Source organism: Schistocerca cancellata, chromosome 5 (genome assembly GCF_023864275.1).
Source record: "Schistocerca cancellata isolate TAMUIC-IGC-003103 chromosome 5, iqSchCanc2.1, whole genome shotgun sequence".
Taxonomy (NCBI): Eukaryota; Metazoa; Arthropoda; class Insecta; order Orthoptera; family Acrididae; genus Schistocerca; species Schistocerca cancellata.
The window spans coordinates 18,865,402-18,881,624 of NC_064630.1; the positions used below are offsets into that span (position 1 = coordinate 18,865,402).

Here is a 16,223-nt window from a genome sequence, read left to right on the forward strand (position 1 = left end):
CTCTTGCACTAGCCATTTGATAACAATGTTCCAAACAGCTACTAAGACACTACTTTGTATCCCACAGGCTACCAAAAAATGTGTCACTGGAAGAAGGTGCCATGCTGGAACCACTGTCTGTCGCTATCCACGCATGTCGCCGAGCAGGTATCACCTTGGGTTCCTCTGTACTTATCATAGGAGCAGGGCCGATTGGTCTTGTGACCGTGCTCACAGCCAAGGCCATGGGTGCCACCAACATACTGATCACAGGTAATGCCCATTGCCATAGTAAATACACTGTGTGTGTGTGTGTGTGTGTGTGTGTGTGTGTGTGAGATTAAGTTTTTACACTGCCTAACAAACAAGCCAAGCACCCAGAAGGGGAGGAGGAAATGAAACAAAACTTCACATGTTGAGAAGGTATGTGATGTTATTTCAATGATTACAATACAGAGTCAAATTTACAAAAAACTTGGCAATATGAGCTCACTTATCAATATGACATTGCATCCCATCTGACCCGAATGCCTGCACTGATTTGGTTGGGAAGGGCATCATGAAGACACTGTTTTCTCACCTGAGGCAAGCTGGCTCAAATTGTCTTAACTGGTCTGGGTACTGGCACTGGGAAGGAGTTCTGACGTCCGAACTGGTCTCACAGGTTCTACCAGGAACAGACTGGCAATCTTGCTGGCCGTGTAAGGACTTCAGCATCGTGCAGATAGTTCATAGAGGCACCTGCCACGTGTGGACAAGCACTGTCCTGTTGAAAAATGGCAACACGATATTGTCACATGAGACACAACATGAGGATACAAGATGTCCACAACCTACCGTTGCGCAACCGAGTTCGCTCAACCACTATCAGCCGTGACCTGAAGTTGTACCCGATGACCCCTCTCACCTGTCACCAGGAGTAAAACCGCTGTCTCTCTCCAAATCATTTGAAGAGTGGGATCTCACCCCAGGTCGTCACCACACCCATCGACGGTGGTCATCACTGTAAGGCCACTCGTCAGCAGTCCGTACTTCCCGGTCACGGCACCACTCCACACACAGACATCTGTCAAAATTTTATTGTGTCATGCTAACAGCAGCCTATGCATGGGATAGTAATTCCCTAGTCTGGTGCTGCTAGTTTCTGACAAATAGTGCAGGATAACAGAGAATGCTTCAGGGTCTCCATTACTTGTTCCTGGATGTCAGGCACAAATGTAAAGTCGTTACAATGTGCTTTTTTTGGTGCATAATACGCCGCTCTCCCTTTTGGTGGTCACATATGTTCTACCGGAACCTTGACAGCAAGTGTGCCTGCCCTCACATTCCTGTGCAGTCCAACATTGGGCTACTGTCACTTTCAAATGTCCCACAAATCTGGATACTGCACGATTAGCCCAGCAGGTCAAATGGGGACTCACAGTGAGACCCCTTTCAAACTCTGCCTGGTACTAATAACCTTCTCCCACAAGTACACAGCATGTTCATGTCCTTCCTAGAGATCACACAATACCTGATGCTCTGTTCACACCACTTATATACTCTATCAGGTTTGGTAATACAGAACACATACAACACTGACACACTTTGGTGAGCATTCTACCTGTCACAGAGAATTGCAACTATAATCATTTATATTTCCAACAGTAATATGTAACATGTATGAACTTACACTGACATCCAAGCTTTTCGTCTCAGTGCTGCTGGCACCCCCCCCCCTTTTTTTTTTTTTGCCTGGCTGTATATTTACAATCTCGTTTGTTTCTCTGCATCAGTTTATGTGTAATTTTGCTGTAGTTAACATTCCCACAAGTGGTGTCCCAAGTGAAGATGATACACTCTTGAGCATAACATTAAATGTGATGTAAAAATGCTGGCAACAATAGACAATGTCCTACTACAACATCCTAGTGGTGACTTGGATAGTGCAATTAGTAATATCCATATACTCAAACAGCTCTAAGAAAAGGGAATATTAACTAGAATACTGGGTTTTCTCCTTCCTATGAACATTTCACCTGCCACTAACATCACATCGGCCATGCTGTGCATCAAAATGCACGTATCATGTTATCTTCCACAGCTACTGGATCTGTGGTTTAGAATGTTGCAACTTTCATTCACAGCTTATCGAGTGTGCAGTAATGAAATGCAATTTATACTTGCTGTCAGTGCTTTGGATGCTCAACATTAATTTTAGTTTCAAGACATTATTCATCACACACCACAGCAATGTAAATACCAACATCTTAAAGACATAGTGCATAAATCTCTAGACCGACATACTGAACAGTTGATCGGTGATAAATTTTGGCAACATATATGTGCTCTTCTCACACAAACTGAAGTAGCAAGGGGAACATTACGGTGTGTTTGGCTTAACCAACTACTACTTCCAGTAAAAATTTCAGTAGTTTCTAATGGTAAATATGACATGCTTGCTCAGTTAGACATTGTGTACAAAAATTACAGATTACTTCAAAATGACAGAATCTGTTGTGTGATTCAATCTTTAAATGACTTCACAATGGCAACAACATCTGCAGTCATCCTATGTTCACGTCTATCATCTTCCAAACAACTGCGCAGCACACCACACGATAGCAACACCTGTCGCTCTTCGAACAGATATGCATGTTACGGAGTACACAAGTGACAGATGGCACAAGCAGAAAACAAAATGCTGACTCAAAGCAGCAGGGAGAGCAACGACCTGCATCACTTTTGCCAAACTGCACATTACAATGTTGACAAACACTGACATTGTACTGGTACCACACACGTTTCAGAACACAGGCCAAAAAGTGCACTGCCCTTGTGCTCATCCAAATAGGAATGGCACAACTGGTCACAGAAAAAGTGCTCACCAGTTAATACTCAACAGATCACTGATTGCAATGATACACAAAATTTCAACGCAAATGCCATTGCTTTCCGACAATCAATGGCCAGTCACACTTCCTACAACCATCTATCTTCAAACCAAATATTGACAATGTGAGTACCAGTGAATTACCTGTACAGCAGGATCTTATGAGTGCCTACCTCAGATTGTGTTATTTACACATTATTGTCATACATGTACCATGTACTTACCAAATGGACTCAGATAGAGAACAGACAAAAGTATTTGATATAGTTTTCAAATTACCTTTGAACTGAACTTCTGTATTAGTGAATGTTACCAAATGAATTGTGGGTGCAGACTTCTTACTTGAACGTGGTCTAGAAATACGTTTACACTCAGTGCACTTGTAAATGGGTATTGAAATGGTTAAAGGACAAGATGGTATGGTTTCTAAAACTGGGACGTCATCCATCACTAACCCACTGAGCATCACATAAATACAGGGTTACATACGTTACATATAAAAGATTACACTTACTCATGCACAAATAGCATGGGGAAAGTAGGAGTTGCTACAGACATTAAGACAGAACACATGTTTAGAAACATTGAGACAAAGAGATTTTGTAGTGATCAGTACACGCAAGTGTGTGCTTGTGAATCAATGCTGAAAAAAGTCCTTTTAACTGTAGCTGTATGTAAATCTCCACTGGGGAATTTTGAACTATTTATGAGGACTCTGGATTCCTTACTGTGCTATACGACAGACAGCAGCAAGCAGTTATTAGTCTGTGGTGACTTTAATTTGCAGATTCTCTGAGGGAGTCTGATAGGAAAAATGATCTGGAAAAATTATTTGGATCCCACAATTTGATCTCAGTAATTAACATTTCAACAGTAGGACACTAATTGATAATGTTTTCTTTGACAAAGCTCAAAGCAAGAAAATAACTGTTTATCCAGTAACAAATGCTTTCTCTAATCATGATGCACACTTAGTATAAATAAAATAGTACCTTACAGTATGGATATTCTTCAGTGGAAATCAGAATAATTAATATAGTATAAGCATTTTGTGCCATTTCAGGGAATGGGGTAAATAATAGAAATATTGATCTTTAACATATATTAAAAAATCTTGTTTCATATGTGCATTTCTTGTGCGCTTGACACGTTCCACATCATAATGGCTACCGTACCATGCGATTGATCAATGGAACACACAACCAACCAACCAACTAACTAACTAACTAACTAACTAATGACTCCAGGACAAATGTTTTAGAGTAGTTTACAGGAGATGACATGGGATGTAGTTTACTATGAACCAAATGCTAACATATAATTTTACCTATTGAATGATAAATTCATACTGTTAATTGAAAATAGCTCTCCCCATAAGCTAATCAGAAAATATGCTAAACAGTCTTGTAAAAAACTGTGGATCACAATAGAGATTAAATTATCTTGGGAAAAGAAAGGCGAAATGCATCTTTCAGCAAGAACAAGCAGGGATCCTGCAGTAGTTGCATGCTCCAAAAACTACTCGAAATTACTAAGAAAAGTTATTAAAAAATCAAGGAATATGCATATATTGTCAGAAATCAGTGCTTCTGACAACAGAGTTAAGGCTATATTGAATGTAGTGAAGCGAGAGACACGACACTCAGCAACAGAACAACACAACAGCACTATTGAACTGAATGGAAGAGCTATAAATGATGAGTCACAGGTTGCAAATGTATTTAATAATCTTAAGTATAGTAGACAGCATGGTGGAAAACAGTTCAAGAGCAAGATCACAGCAGTATGTTGAAAATGTAACTTTCACAAAATTCAATCATACGAACGTATCACCAACTTCTCCTTCTTAAATTAAGAAAATTATAAACTCTCTTAAAAATGTAAGCTTATCTGGTTTTCGTGGTGTTTCCAATAGAGTACAAAAAATTTGTTCCCATGTTACAAGCCCAGTCTTATCTGAAATATGTAATGCATCATTAACTCAAGGTTTTCCAGAGAGACTGAAACATGCCATTAATAACCCCTTCTTTAAGAAAGGTGATATGAGAGATGTCAATAATTACTGACGCATTTCACTGCTGAGATAGTTTTCCAAAATTTTTGAGGTGATGTATTCTAGAATAGTATCACACCTTAGCAACAATAGCATCCTTAGCAAATCACAGTTTGGGTTTCAGAAGGGGTGCTCTACTGAGAGTGCCATTTACGCATACACTCAACAAATTTTACAAGCATTAAATAATAAAATAGCACCGGTTGTTATTTTCTGTGACCTCTCTAAGGCATTTGACTGTGTGAACCACAGTAATCTCCTACACAAGTTGATGTTTTATGGGTTTGATGGTATAGCCAACCAATGGATGTCATATCTAACCAAATGCAAAAGCTGTACGAAACAATTCAACCAATACCGTCTGGGGACATAATTCTGACTGGAGAGAAATCATATATGGGGTTCCCCAAGGTCCAATCTTAAGTCCACTACTGTCCCTCATACATGTAAAAGATCATCCATCCAGTACACCATAAGCAGACTAGTTCTTTTTACAGATGCTACTAGTATTGTAATCAATCCAAGCATACGTGCATAAAGAGAAGAAATGGTAAACAAAATAAACTGAATATGTTGTGTCTTTTTAAAATTGAGGGTGAGACCATTAGCAGAAAATATGATTGACTGTAAGTATTTTAAAAAGACACAACATATTCAGTTCTGCACGTCTAAAGGTAATACACCAAAGATAGGTGTATCATACATGGCAAGGAAATAATATATAGTATGGAAACTTCCAAAATTCTTAGGGGTGCATACTGATGAGAATTTAAATTGGAAAAACACATTTTGGAACTCCTAAAACAACTTAGTCCAGCCACATTTGCGCTTAGAATCATTGCAAACCTTGGGGAGAGACAAATCAGTAAGTTGACATTTTTGCATATTTTCATTCAAAAATGTCGTGTAGAATAATGTTCTGGGGTAACTCAGCTTTATGAAAGTAAGTCTTCATTGCACAAAAACATACTGTAAGAATAATAAGTGGTGGTCACCCATTCTCATCTTGTGGACGTCTGTTTAATGAGTTAGGCATTCTGACTACTGCTTCACAGTATATTTATTCCCTCATGTAGTTTGTTGTAAATAATCCACTACAGTTCAAAAAGAACAATGAGGTACATAATTACAATACTAGAAGGAATAATGCCATTCACTGCTCCGTTTTAAGGTTGTCTTTAGCACAAAAAGGGGTGCACACTGCTGCAACACAAATTTTTTGGTCACTTACCCAGTGACATCTGTATTTTTTTTTCTTTTTGTAAAAAAAAACCACAACCATAGAAATGTTTAGAATGTAACCGTACGTGGAAATTAATTTGCAATGTGAATGTTAAGTGACTCGTTCTACATCATTACAATCTCCTGTACAAAATGATCGATGGCACATGTAACTAACTAATTCACAAAAGCAACAGCTACAACAGCCATTTCCCAAGACTGCAGAATAGCAGAATTATCATTATTATTATCCTCATATCAGAAACATACAGGTAAATGTACATAAATTTTACATTGTTGCGATTGAATAACTTTTGACCAAAACTTGGCCTCTTCCAGTGAATTTTCTGTTGCTTGTTGAAGATCATCTTCTGTACAAGAGACTGGGCACAATTGACTCTGAAGTATGTGGCGAACTGTCTGTTCTTCTCCACAGTCACACCGAATATCACTTGGATCAGTATATCCCCATCTTGCAAAGTTAACTTTTGATCTTCCAACTCCGGATCTCAGTCTATTCAGGGATTTCCAAGTTGTCCATTCCGCATCATGGCCTGGAGATAAAGCATCAACAACTCTTTTCCAATCAGGGGGAAGGTAGGTTGTAGCCCTCCATAGTTGTAACCTAGCTTTTTCAGCAGTGGTTGGTTGGTTTAAAAGAGGGGGGAAGGGACAAAACTATGAGGTCATCTGTCCCTTGTTCCTAATAAAACAATGCCACACGTGTGAGAATAAAACAGACAAGACATATAACACAAAACAGAAAGAAAGGAAAAACCACAAGAATGCAGGAAAGTCGACGAACACTACAAGGAACAAAAGAGGACAGGAAAACAACAGAGAGACGCTATAAACAGAAGAGAGTAAAACAAGAAAGCAGATTAAAGTGGCTGGCCGACCACGAGAATAAAAATGAAAAGCCAGCCACTCTGCAACATATTAAAACCTCCACCCTAAAAGCACTACGGTGAAGGACAGAGAGTGACAAAGTATTTGCGCTAAAACTTAAATCAAATGATAAAACCGACCATCACGAATAAAACGTAAAACTAAATCAGCCGATGAGGCACTGTTAGATAAAAGCAGCGGCAACAAGTCCGGTAACCCAAGATTTCGACACTCGGCAGACAAAGTAGGACAGTGCACCAGAATATGGATCACTGTCAACCAGGCGCAGCACCAACACTGAGACGGGTCTTCATAGCGCACGTGGTAACAGCGGGTCGCCCGAGCATAGCCAATGCGGAGCCGGCAGAGGACACCTGATTCTCTGCGAGAGGTCCGCATGGAAGACTTCCACACATTCTTCGTCTCCTTAATGATACACAGTTTGTTGTCTGTACTGTTATGCCATTCCGTCTCCCAAAGCCAAAAAATCCTGCGGCATAAGTCAGAACGCAGGTCAGGTTCAGAGACGTCCATCTCCAGAAGCAGTTTCCACCTTGCCTGTTTCGCCAGCCTGTCGGCAAGTTTGTTGCCTGGGATGCCGACATGTCCTGGAGTCCACACAAACACCACTGAACGACGGGACCAGTCCAGAGCATAGATGGACTCCTGGATGGACGCCACCAAAGGACGGGGAGGGTAGCACTGCTCAATAGCTTGTAGGCTGCTCAAGGAGTCAGTACACAGAAGAAATGATTCCTCAGGGCATGAACGGATATACTGAAGTGCACGAGTTATGGCCACCAGCTCTGCAGTCAGTATACTGCAGCCACTGGGCAAGGAATGCTGTTCAATATGGCCTCTGTGGACAAAGGCGAAGCCAACATTACCATCAGCCATCGAGCCATCGGCATAAACCACTTCAGAGCCCCGGAACACTTCAAGAATCGACAGGAAGTGACAGCGGAGAGCCGCAAGGCTAACAGAGGCCTTGGGGTCACACGAAAGGTCCAGGTGAAGCTTTGGCCCGTGGTTACACCATGTAGGTGTACGTAAATGGACCTAAAGGAGAGGTGGTGAAGGGGAGAACTCTATTTCAGACAGAAGCGATCGCACGTGAACCGAAATCATTAGCCCTGACCTGGGCTGCCTATGCTAGAGGTGAACTGCTGTGGTTGGGAAAAAATACGGTAATTAGGTTGTTCAGCAGAGCTGTTGTCCACGTCTGATCTTCAATGGAGGGACTCCAGCCTCCATCAGTACGTTTGTCACTGGACTCGCACTAAAAGCACCTTTTGCTAATCAAACTCCGCAATGGTGCAATGGGTCGAGCAAACGTGACGCTGAGGGTGCTGCCGAACCATAAATCACACTCCCCTAGTCGAGACGGGATTGAACAAGGGCTCTGTAGAACTGCAACAGTGTTGAACAATTTGCATGCCAGTTGGTGTTGCTCAGGCACCAGAGGGCACTGAGTTGCTGCCAACACTTCCGTTTAAGCTGACAAAGATGAGGAAGCTAAGTCAAACAAAAGTCGAAAACCAGACCTAAGAATCGATTCGTTATGTCTCCACTACAGTGAGTGGATTGTCATTAAGGCATAATGCTGGTTCCGGATGAACGGTATGACGCCGACAGAAATGCATGACACACGTCTTCATGGTGGAAAACTGGAAGCCGTGGGCTACAGCCCATTACTGCGCCTTGTGGATGGCTCACTGTAGACAATGCTCAGAAACACCAGTACTGGAGTAGCAGTACGAAATGCATAAGTCATCTGCATACAGAGAAGGCGAGACTCAGGGCCCGACCATTAAAGACCACTAAAAATAGCGACACACTCAATACAGAGCCCTGCGGGACTCCATTCTCCTGGACACAGATGGAACTATGGGAGGCACCAATTTGACACGGAAAGTACGGAGCGACAGGAAGCTTTGGATAAAAAATCGGGAGCAGGCCATGGAGACACCATTCATACAATGTGGTAAAGACATGATGTCGCCAGGTCGTGTTGTATGCTTTACGTAAGTCAAAAAAGACGGCAACCAGGTGTTGGAATCTGGAAAAGGCTGTTCGGATGGCAGACTCGAGGGACACGAGATTATCAGTGGTAGAGCGACACTGGCGGAAGCCGCCCTCACATGGAGCTAGTAGGCCACACGACTCCAGGGCCCAACCGAACCCCCGACACACCGTAAGTTCCAGCAGCTTACAAAGAACGTTGGTGAGACTGATGGGCCGATAGGTAACCACATCAAGCGGGCTTTTACCGGGTTTGAGCACCGAAAAAATAGTGCTCTACCAAAAGACGCTATCGCACCAGATCCAGTTGAAGATGACAAGGATATGTCACTTGCAGTCAGATAAGAGATGTTTAATCATCTGACTGTGGATCCGATCTGGCCCAGGAGCTGTGTCGGGGCAATGTGCAAGGGCACTGAGGAACTCCCACTCTGTAAATGGGGCGTTATAGGATTGACTGTGGTGTGTAGTGAAGGAGAGGACTTTCCCATTCAGCCGCCGTTTGAGTGTGCGAAAGGCTGTGGGGTAATTCTCCGATGCAGAGGCTTGAGCAAAGTGCTCGGCAATCATGTTTGTGTCAGTAGATAACACGCCATTCATGGTAGCACCAGGAACACCTGTTGGGATCTGGTACCCGAAAAGATGTTTGATCTTCGCACAGACTAAGGAAGGTGACGTATGGCACCCATTGGTCTAGACGTATCCCTCCCAACACTCCTGCTTCCGTTGTCTGATAAGTTGGCGAATGTGGGCACAGAGCAGTTTAAAGGCTATGGGGTGCTCCAGGGATGGGTGCCACTTATGCCGCTGTAGAGCTCGCCGACACTCCTCAATTGCTTCAGCGACTTCTGGCTATCACCAAGGAACTGCCTTACGCCAGGGGCACCCTAAAGAGCGAGGGATCGCATTTTCTGTCACAGAAACAATTGTTGTAGTCACCTGCTCAACCATCATATCGATGTTACCGTGTACGGGAGATTCAGCGGTGACAGCAAAGATGAAAGTTCCCCAGTCCGCCTTGTTCAAAGCCCATCTGGGCAGGCGTCTGTGCCTGACGCTGGGGCAGTGACAGGAAGATGGGGAAATGGTCACTACCACACAGATTGTCATGTGCTCTCCAGTGAATACATGGGAGAAGTCCTGCAAATTGATAATCAATGGCTCAGTAACTACCATGAGCCACAGTGAAATGTGTGGCGGCCCCAGTATTTGAGAGGCAGCGGTCGAACGGACACAGCACATTTTCGACACCTCTGCCTTGGCCAGTAAGCACGGAGCTACCCTACAAGGGGTTATGGGCATTAAAATCTCCCAAAAGTAGGAAAGGTTTAGGGAGTTGATCAATCAGTCCAGCTAATACATTCAGGGATACTGCACCATATGGAGGAAGACATACATTGCAGACAGTTATTTCCTGTGTCATCCTTATTCTGACAGCCACAGCTTCAAGAGCAGTTTGAAGGGGCACAGTGTCACTACAGACCGAATTTAAGACATAAACACAAACTCCATCTGACACTCGACTACAGTCACTACAGTTCCTGTAATATCCCTTATACCCACGGAGGGGAGGGGCCCACATTTCTGGGAACCAGGTTTCTTGGAGGGCAATGCAGATAGCACGTGTAAAACTTAATAGTTGCTGTAACTCAGACAGGTGGTGGAAAAAACCGCCACAATTCCACTGGAGGATGACATCATCATGAGACTGGGAAAGCATGGAACATTCAATGAGGCAGTTTATGCCTCAGTGTCACCTGCTGCCACCGACCTACTGCCTGAGAAGTCTATATCCACTGTGCCTGAGGGTCTGGCGAGATCTAGGTCCTCAGTGGACGCTAGAATCTCCACCCCATCCTCAGATGCAGAGCTTGTAGGTAGCGGTGGTGTGGGTGCCACCACAATTTTCTTGGTCTTAGGGGTCATCTTTCTGGATTTCTCTAGCTGATCCTTGAGTTTCCCTGGCTGTGAGGACTTCACTGGCTCAGTCTCCGGGACTGAGGATGAGCGTGAATCCCTATTACCAGCTGCTTTTGAGCTGCTGAGGTGGGGCACATGGAGTATTGGGATGTGAAGGATGTCTACAATCTGAACACGTGATGCTGGAAGTACACCGGAAAGACATATGGCCAAACTTCCAGCATTTAAAACACCGCATTGGGGGAGGGATATATGGCTTGACATCACAGCGGTAGAAAATCACCTTTACCTTCTCGGGCAATGTATCACCTTCGAAGGCCATGATGAATGCACCGGTGGCAACCTGATTATCCCTCGGACCCTGGTGGACACGCCAGATGAAATGTACACCTCGCCTCTCCAAATTAGCGCGCAGCTCATCATCAGACTCCAAAAGAAAGTCCCTGTGAAATATGATACCCTGGACCATATTTAAGCTCTTATGGGGCATGATGGTTACAAAAACATTCCCCAGCTTGTCACAAGTGAGTAACGTCCATGACTGGGCAGAGGATACTGTTTTGATCAAGATTGACCAAGAACTCATTTTGGACAATCCCTCCAACTCCCCAAACTTGTCCTCTAAAAGCTCAACAAAAAACTGAGGTTTCCTCATCATGAAACATTTCCCGTTAGCTCTCGAACATACAATGTACCGGGGCAAATAAGATCCACTGCCATTCTTAGCCTAACATTCCTCCCATGGTGTGCCCAGGGAGAGGAACGATTTGGGGTCGTACTTCCGTGCATTGAATAGAGCTCGTCATGTGATCCGCCTTGATGCCATCCATTCCGACCGGGGGGCCTCCCTACAGGTGCCACCCAGCCGCAGCAAAGGCCACCTGGCAGGATGGCCATTGCCGGGAGTCCCGATGCCCTATGGGGATGGGCATCTACCCTGTGGCATACGTGGGAGTTAACAGAGCAGGCATCAGCAGAGCAATCCCTGTGTGGTCAGGAGGCTACAACCAACAGGGTACATGGCGGCCCTACCACAACGGACTGGCTACCGTGCTGGATATCAGGTGCAAAGAAGTCCAAGGTCATCATCAACACAGAAAGCGACACAGCATAGTGAGTGGAGGAAAATGCAACCAGGAAGGTGTCTCCACCCAAGAGATGGAGAATGAGGGGGACTGAAATGCGACGACGAGAAAGTGGGCTAAAGGTCACAATGCATTATGGACACAATGCACCATGTAAGGCGCCCTTCCCCAATTGGCTGGCTCTTTGGGAAAATTTTTAAGAATGGCCGTCAAACCCTACAGGGGACCATCACATAAAGGCCGAAACGTGTGAAACTCCTTTTAGTCACCTCTTACGACAGGCAGGAATACCTCGGGCCTATTCTTACCCCCTGACCCATAGGGGGATCAGCAGTGGTTCTAAGTTCCTTTGATGTTCTAAGGAAACTCTTCCTTGACTTCACTCATTGCGGATGTGGTTCATGCCCATACAGAGGATGGGTAATTTCCTGTTGCACTACCTTTCTTTCCTTGTTCGTAGATCTCTCTCTTTGGACAGATGGTGGTGCTATTCCTGCGAGGTGGTAAAGCCATTCGACTGGAGTGGATTTCAAGCAACCCCTTATAATTCTGCAGGTTTCGTTGAGGGCTACATCCACCTGTTTGGGATGAGTTAAATTATACCACACAGGACTGGCATACGCCGCAGAATAGCATAGTGCCATTGCAGATGTTTGGATTGTTTCAGGTTGACTGCCCAACTGTGATCGGCCAGTTCCCATAGAAGATTGTTCCTGGTGGAAACTTTTGACTTGCATTTCATGTAGTGATTTTTGAAAGTGAGATATCTGTCAAGTTTCACTCCTAGGTATTTTGGAGTCTTGTAGTGTTCCAGGTCAACCCCAGATCATACTATTTTCAACTTGCTGCATAGGTTCCACAACAGACCTTGCAGCAGCAGCAACCAGTGCCACAACAACACGCAACACTTGAAACAGCAGCTAGTAACAAACAGCTGTAGACGTTCCAATGTCTCACTTGATGGCACTGCAGAGACTGAGTAGTGCTACTGGTAATGCTGCTATCCTACTGTCATAGACATGTAAAAGCAGTTCTGAGTGTACTTTGCCAGCACTCTACCACCCAATTGCTAGCTGGGTACTAAACTATTAACGTAATGGTGTTGGAAACGACATAATTTAGCAAGTTCCAAAAACAGTGCTGACCTGAATTGTGACACATACCAGGCAACTGAAACAGGTGGTCCATGTAGTGAGAAATGTTCTGGCTGCTGTTCCTGCAGGAGTGTCCATGATGGGGTGTGCCAATCAGTTGTTGTAAAGATATATCTGAATTCTACAGCAGAGTGGTTTGTGAATATGGCCAACTTTGACTGTTGGCATACTAAAAATGATTTATTTCATGAGAAAAACATACCTGTCCTTGATAAGCTTAAATGTGATGTTATTTCCCTGGAGTGCAAGGTTGTACCTGGAGTCCAATATCTGCTTTGTGAAAACCAGCAGGTACGAAAGGTCTAGCAGAACACCTAGAGGCATTGCACTTTTTTGGGTTCCTGCTAGTGGGACACTTTTAAGCTAAATTTTTGTCTCTCCATTGTCACATGTTCTTGGAGCTCCACATCAGCTGCTTGTGCTGCAGTCAATTTGTCGAAACATAGTATACAAAAATGCATTTAGCCTTGAAAAATAGTTGGCAACAATGTTATCTGGCTCTCTTACACATTACAAATCTGTAGTAAACTGATTGACAAATTCTAACTGCCAAAATTACCACGAGGGAAAAAGTTCAGTTAGGTCTTTTGCAGACAGAAGTGATGGGACTGTAGTCAGCGTATACTGCCAACAGCCATGCTTCCACACACAGGCAAAAGTTCTGGATAGCATTGTATATTGTGAGCAACTCCTGATCATAAGCAATCCATCTCTTCTGAGCATCTGTCAGCTTATTTATGGAGGAGATGGGGGGAGGGGGGAAGTCCCAAGGATTGCCATGTGCCATTAACTTTCTACTGGTGTGTATAGGCTGTGCCAAAAGAAAACAAAGTGTGGGTTATTCATCAGTCATCATATTTTATTATGGTTATAATTTGTCTAGTAGGTTGCAGTTCTGAATGTTGAATGAAAGTTAATTTTCAAAAACATCGAAGTGTGATACAGTATTGTACAAACCAAAGTTTTTGCCAATCATGCTAATATGATTGAGGATGTAATAATTTGTCTCTAGAAATTACACAGATAGAAGTTTTGTGAAGTTATGCTCAGGCAGTTAGAGATAATAGGGTTGATTTGGGGGAGGAGACCAAACTGCAATGCACTGGTCTCATCAAATTAGGGAAGCATGGTGACGGAAGTTGTCCGTGCCCTTTCAAAGGAACCACCTCAATCGGTCAGGCAGTTAGAGATTGCTCTTTATGCCAAAAACAGAAGACAAGGAACTTCAATGCTTTGCAGTTAAACTGGTCTCTCTTTCCAACCATTAAGTACAGGATCTACTCTCTTTCTGTCTATTTTCTCTAACCTACCTCCTATGCTTACACATATTTCCTCTTTTCTTGTTAAATTGTACAAACCCTTAAGTTCCCTGCAGTGTACTGCATTGGTCACTGTTCAAGACCAACCAAACTAAGTTACACCTCTTGAGGCTAGGACGTGCTCAGCTCATATCACAAACTCACAACCAGCTTTAAAATATATGATTATGGTTTGTGGGCAACCCTGTTAATTATTTTAGCTCACCTGACTAGTTATAAGGGAATATAAGACACTGTTACACTGTGACCTGGAACTATAACTGCTGATGACAGTAAGTGATCAGTGGTGAATGAGGAGTGTAGCACATTTGCAAATAAACATTAGTTGCAAAAATTATGATGGCACATCATTTATAACTGCTGTCAATACCTTCTGTATATAAGACTGAGTCATCATCTTTTCTCATCTCTAAGGAGATGGCATTTGTTATATTATAGGTTGAGGGAATGTTAGTGACAGTAGGTGGTCGGATGCCCTTCCTGACACCAGAACCCCCCCGACCCACTGCTATACTAATGTATTGAACTTCAGTTAGTTTGTGAGACTGCAAAAGACCAGCAATTATCTCAGTCATTCTCTCCTCCAAGTTAGCAAAATCGGAGTCTGTGATAGCTGTCACCTCTGAACTTTTATTTTCTTCTAGCATTTCCAGTTTCTCATGAGTGTCTGAGATTTGTTCGTGAATCATTCTTTTTCTTTTAATTGCTATTGGTTAACATTTCTCAACTGCTTTACATCCTTATAAACCTCTTGAAATGGTTTTTTAGCACTTTTCTCTTAGGACTGCATTGTTTAGATACTTGTGGCCACAACTTCTCAGTTAATCCCAACTATTGTTGTTTGCAATTTGGAATTTGAAATGTGCATTTCCTTTTCCTACTTTCTAGATTCCATTATATGTTTTTCTAAATTCACATTCATTGTAGCTAGTTCAGTTCTAAGCTTTCCTATGTTTCTATTTATCTCTTCAGTTGTCTTATCTAATTTCACAGTCGTCTTCTCAGGTATACATCAAACAATAGTAAATGTACTACAAAACCTTCACTGCAGCCAACTGCCTCAGCATTGACCTTACATTGCACCAAACTAACAAACTTTATCAGACAACTGCACTCCTGATTATCTCACTCGTGCACCACAACAGTGCTATTAGGAAGGAAAAAAAAAAGGGGGGGGGGGGGACAGTTTGAGTCACATACTGTTCACCAAAGGTTTGCACAATATCACCACATAGCACTGCCAACAAGGTACTAGTGTGTCGCAATTGATGAATTGCATGAACTGCTATGCTGCTGTTGCTGCCGCTTAGTAAATGATCGCCCAAACCATAAGCAGCTGCCACACGTCGACACAGAATCACTGGCGCAAAACTGGCGACCTTCTCAATCGTATACTTCATATTTTCTTCTCATTCTCAGGTACTGTTGGAGGAGTTAATATTTATCCTTCAAATGTTTATTGTTCCTCATGAAATTTCCGACTTAACTGCAATGCTAGTAATAACTAAAGCACAGAGTAATTGGAGTTATTGACTGGTTGCTATGAAGAACAACTGCAAATTCCATAGAAAATGTTCTTTGCAAGGCAATAATTTCCTTTTAATTTTGAATTCTTCTCATCTTCTCAATCAAATGTTAATACTTACTAACTCAGACACATCCGATCATCCAATCACGGTCTACAGAAACACAATGTGCCTACGTTTGTAA

General features: G+C 43.0%; 1 protein-coding gene across 1 annotated transcript in view; it reads left to right on the forward strand.

Moving 5' to 3' along the window:
• LOC126187969 (sorbitol dehydrogenase-like) overlaps positions 1 to 16,223 on the forward strand; it is a 123,971-nt gene that overhangs the window by 99,422 nt on the left and 8,326 nt on the right. The window contains exon 5 of the mRNA XM_049929355.1: positions 68 to 252. Coding sequence (XP_049785312.1) covers positions 68 to 252 — 185 coding nt within the window. The remainder of the gene's footprint in view (positions 1 to 67; positions 253 to 16,223) is intronic.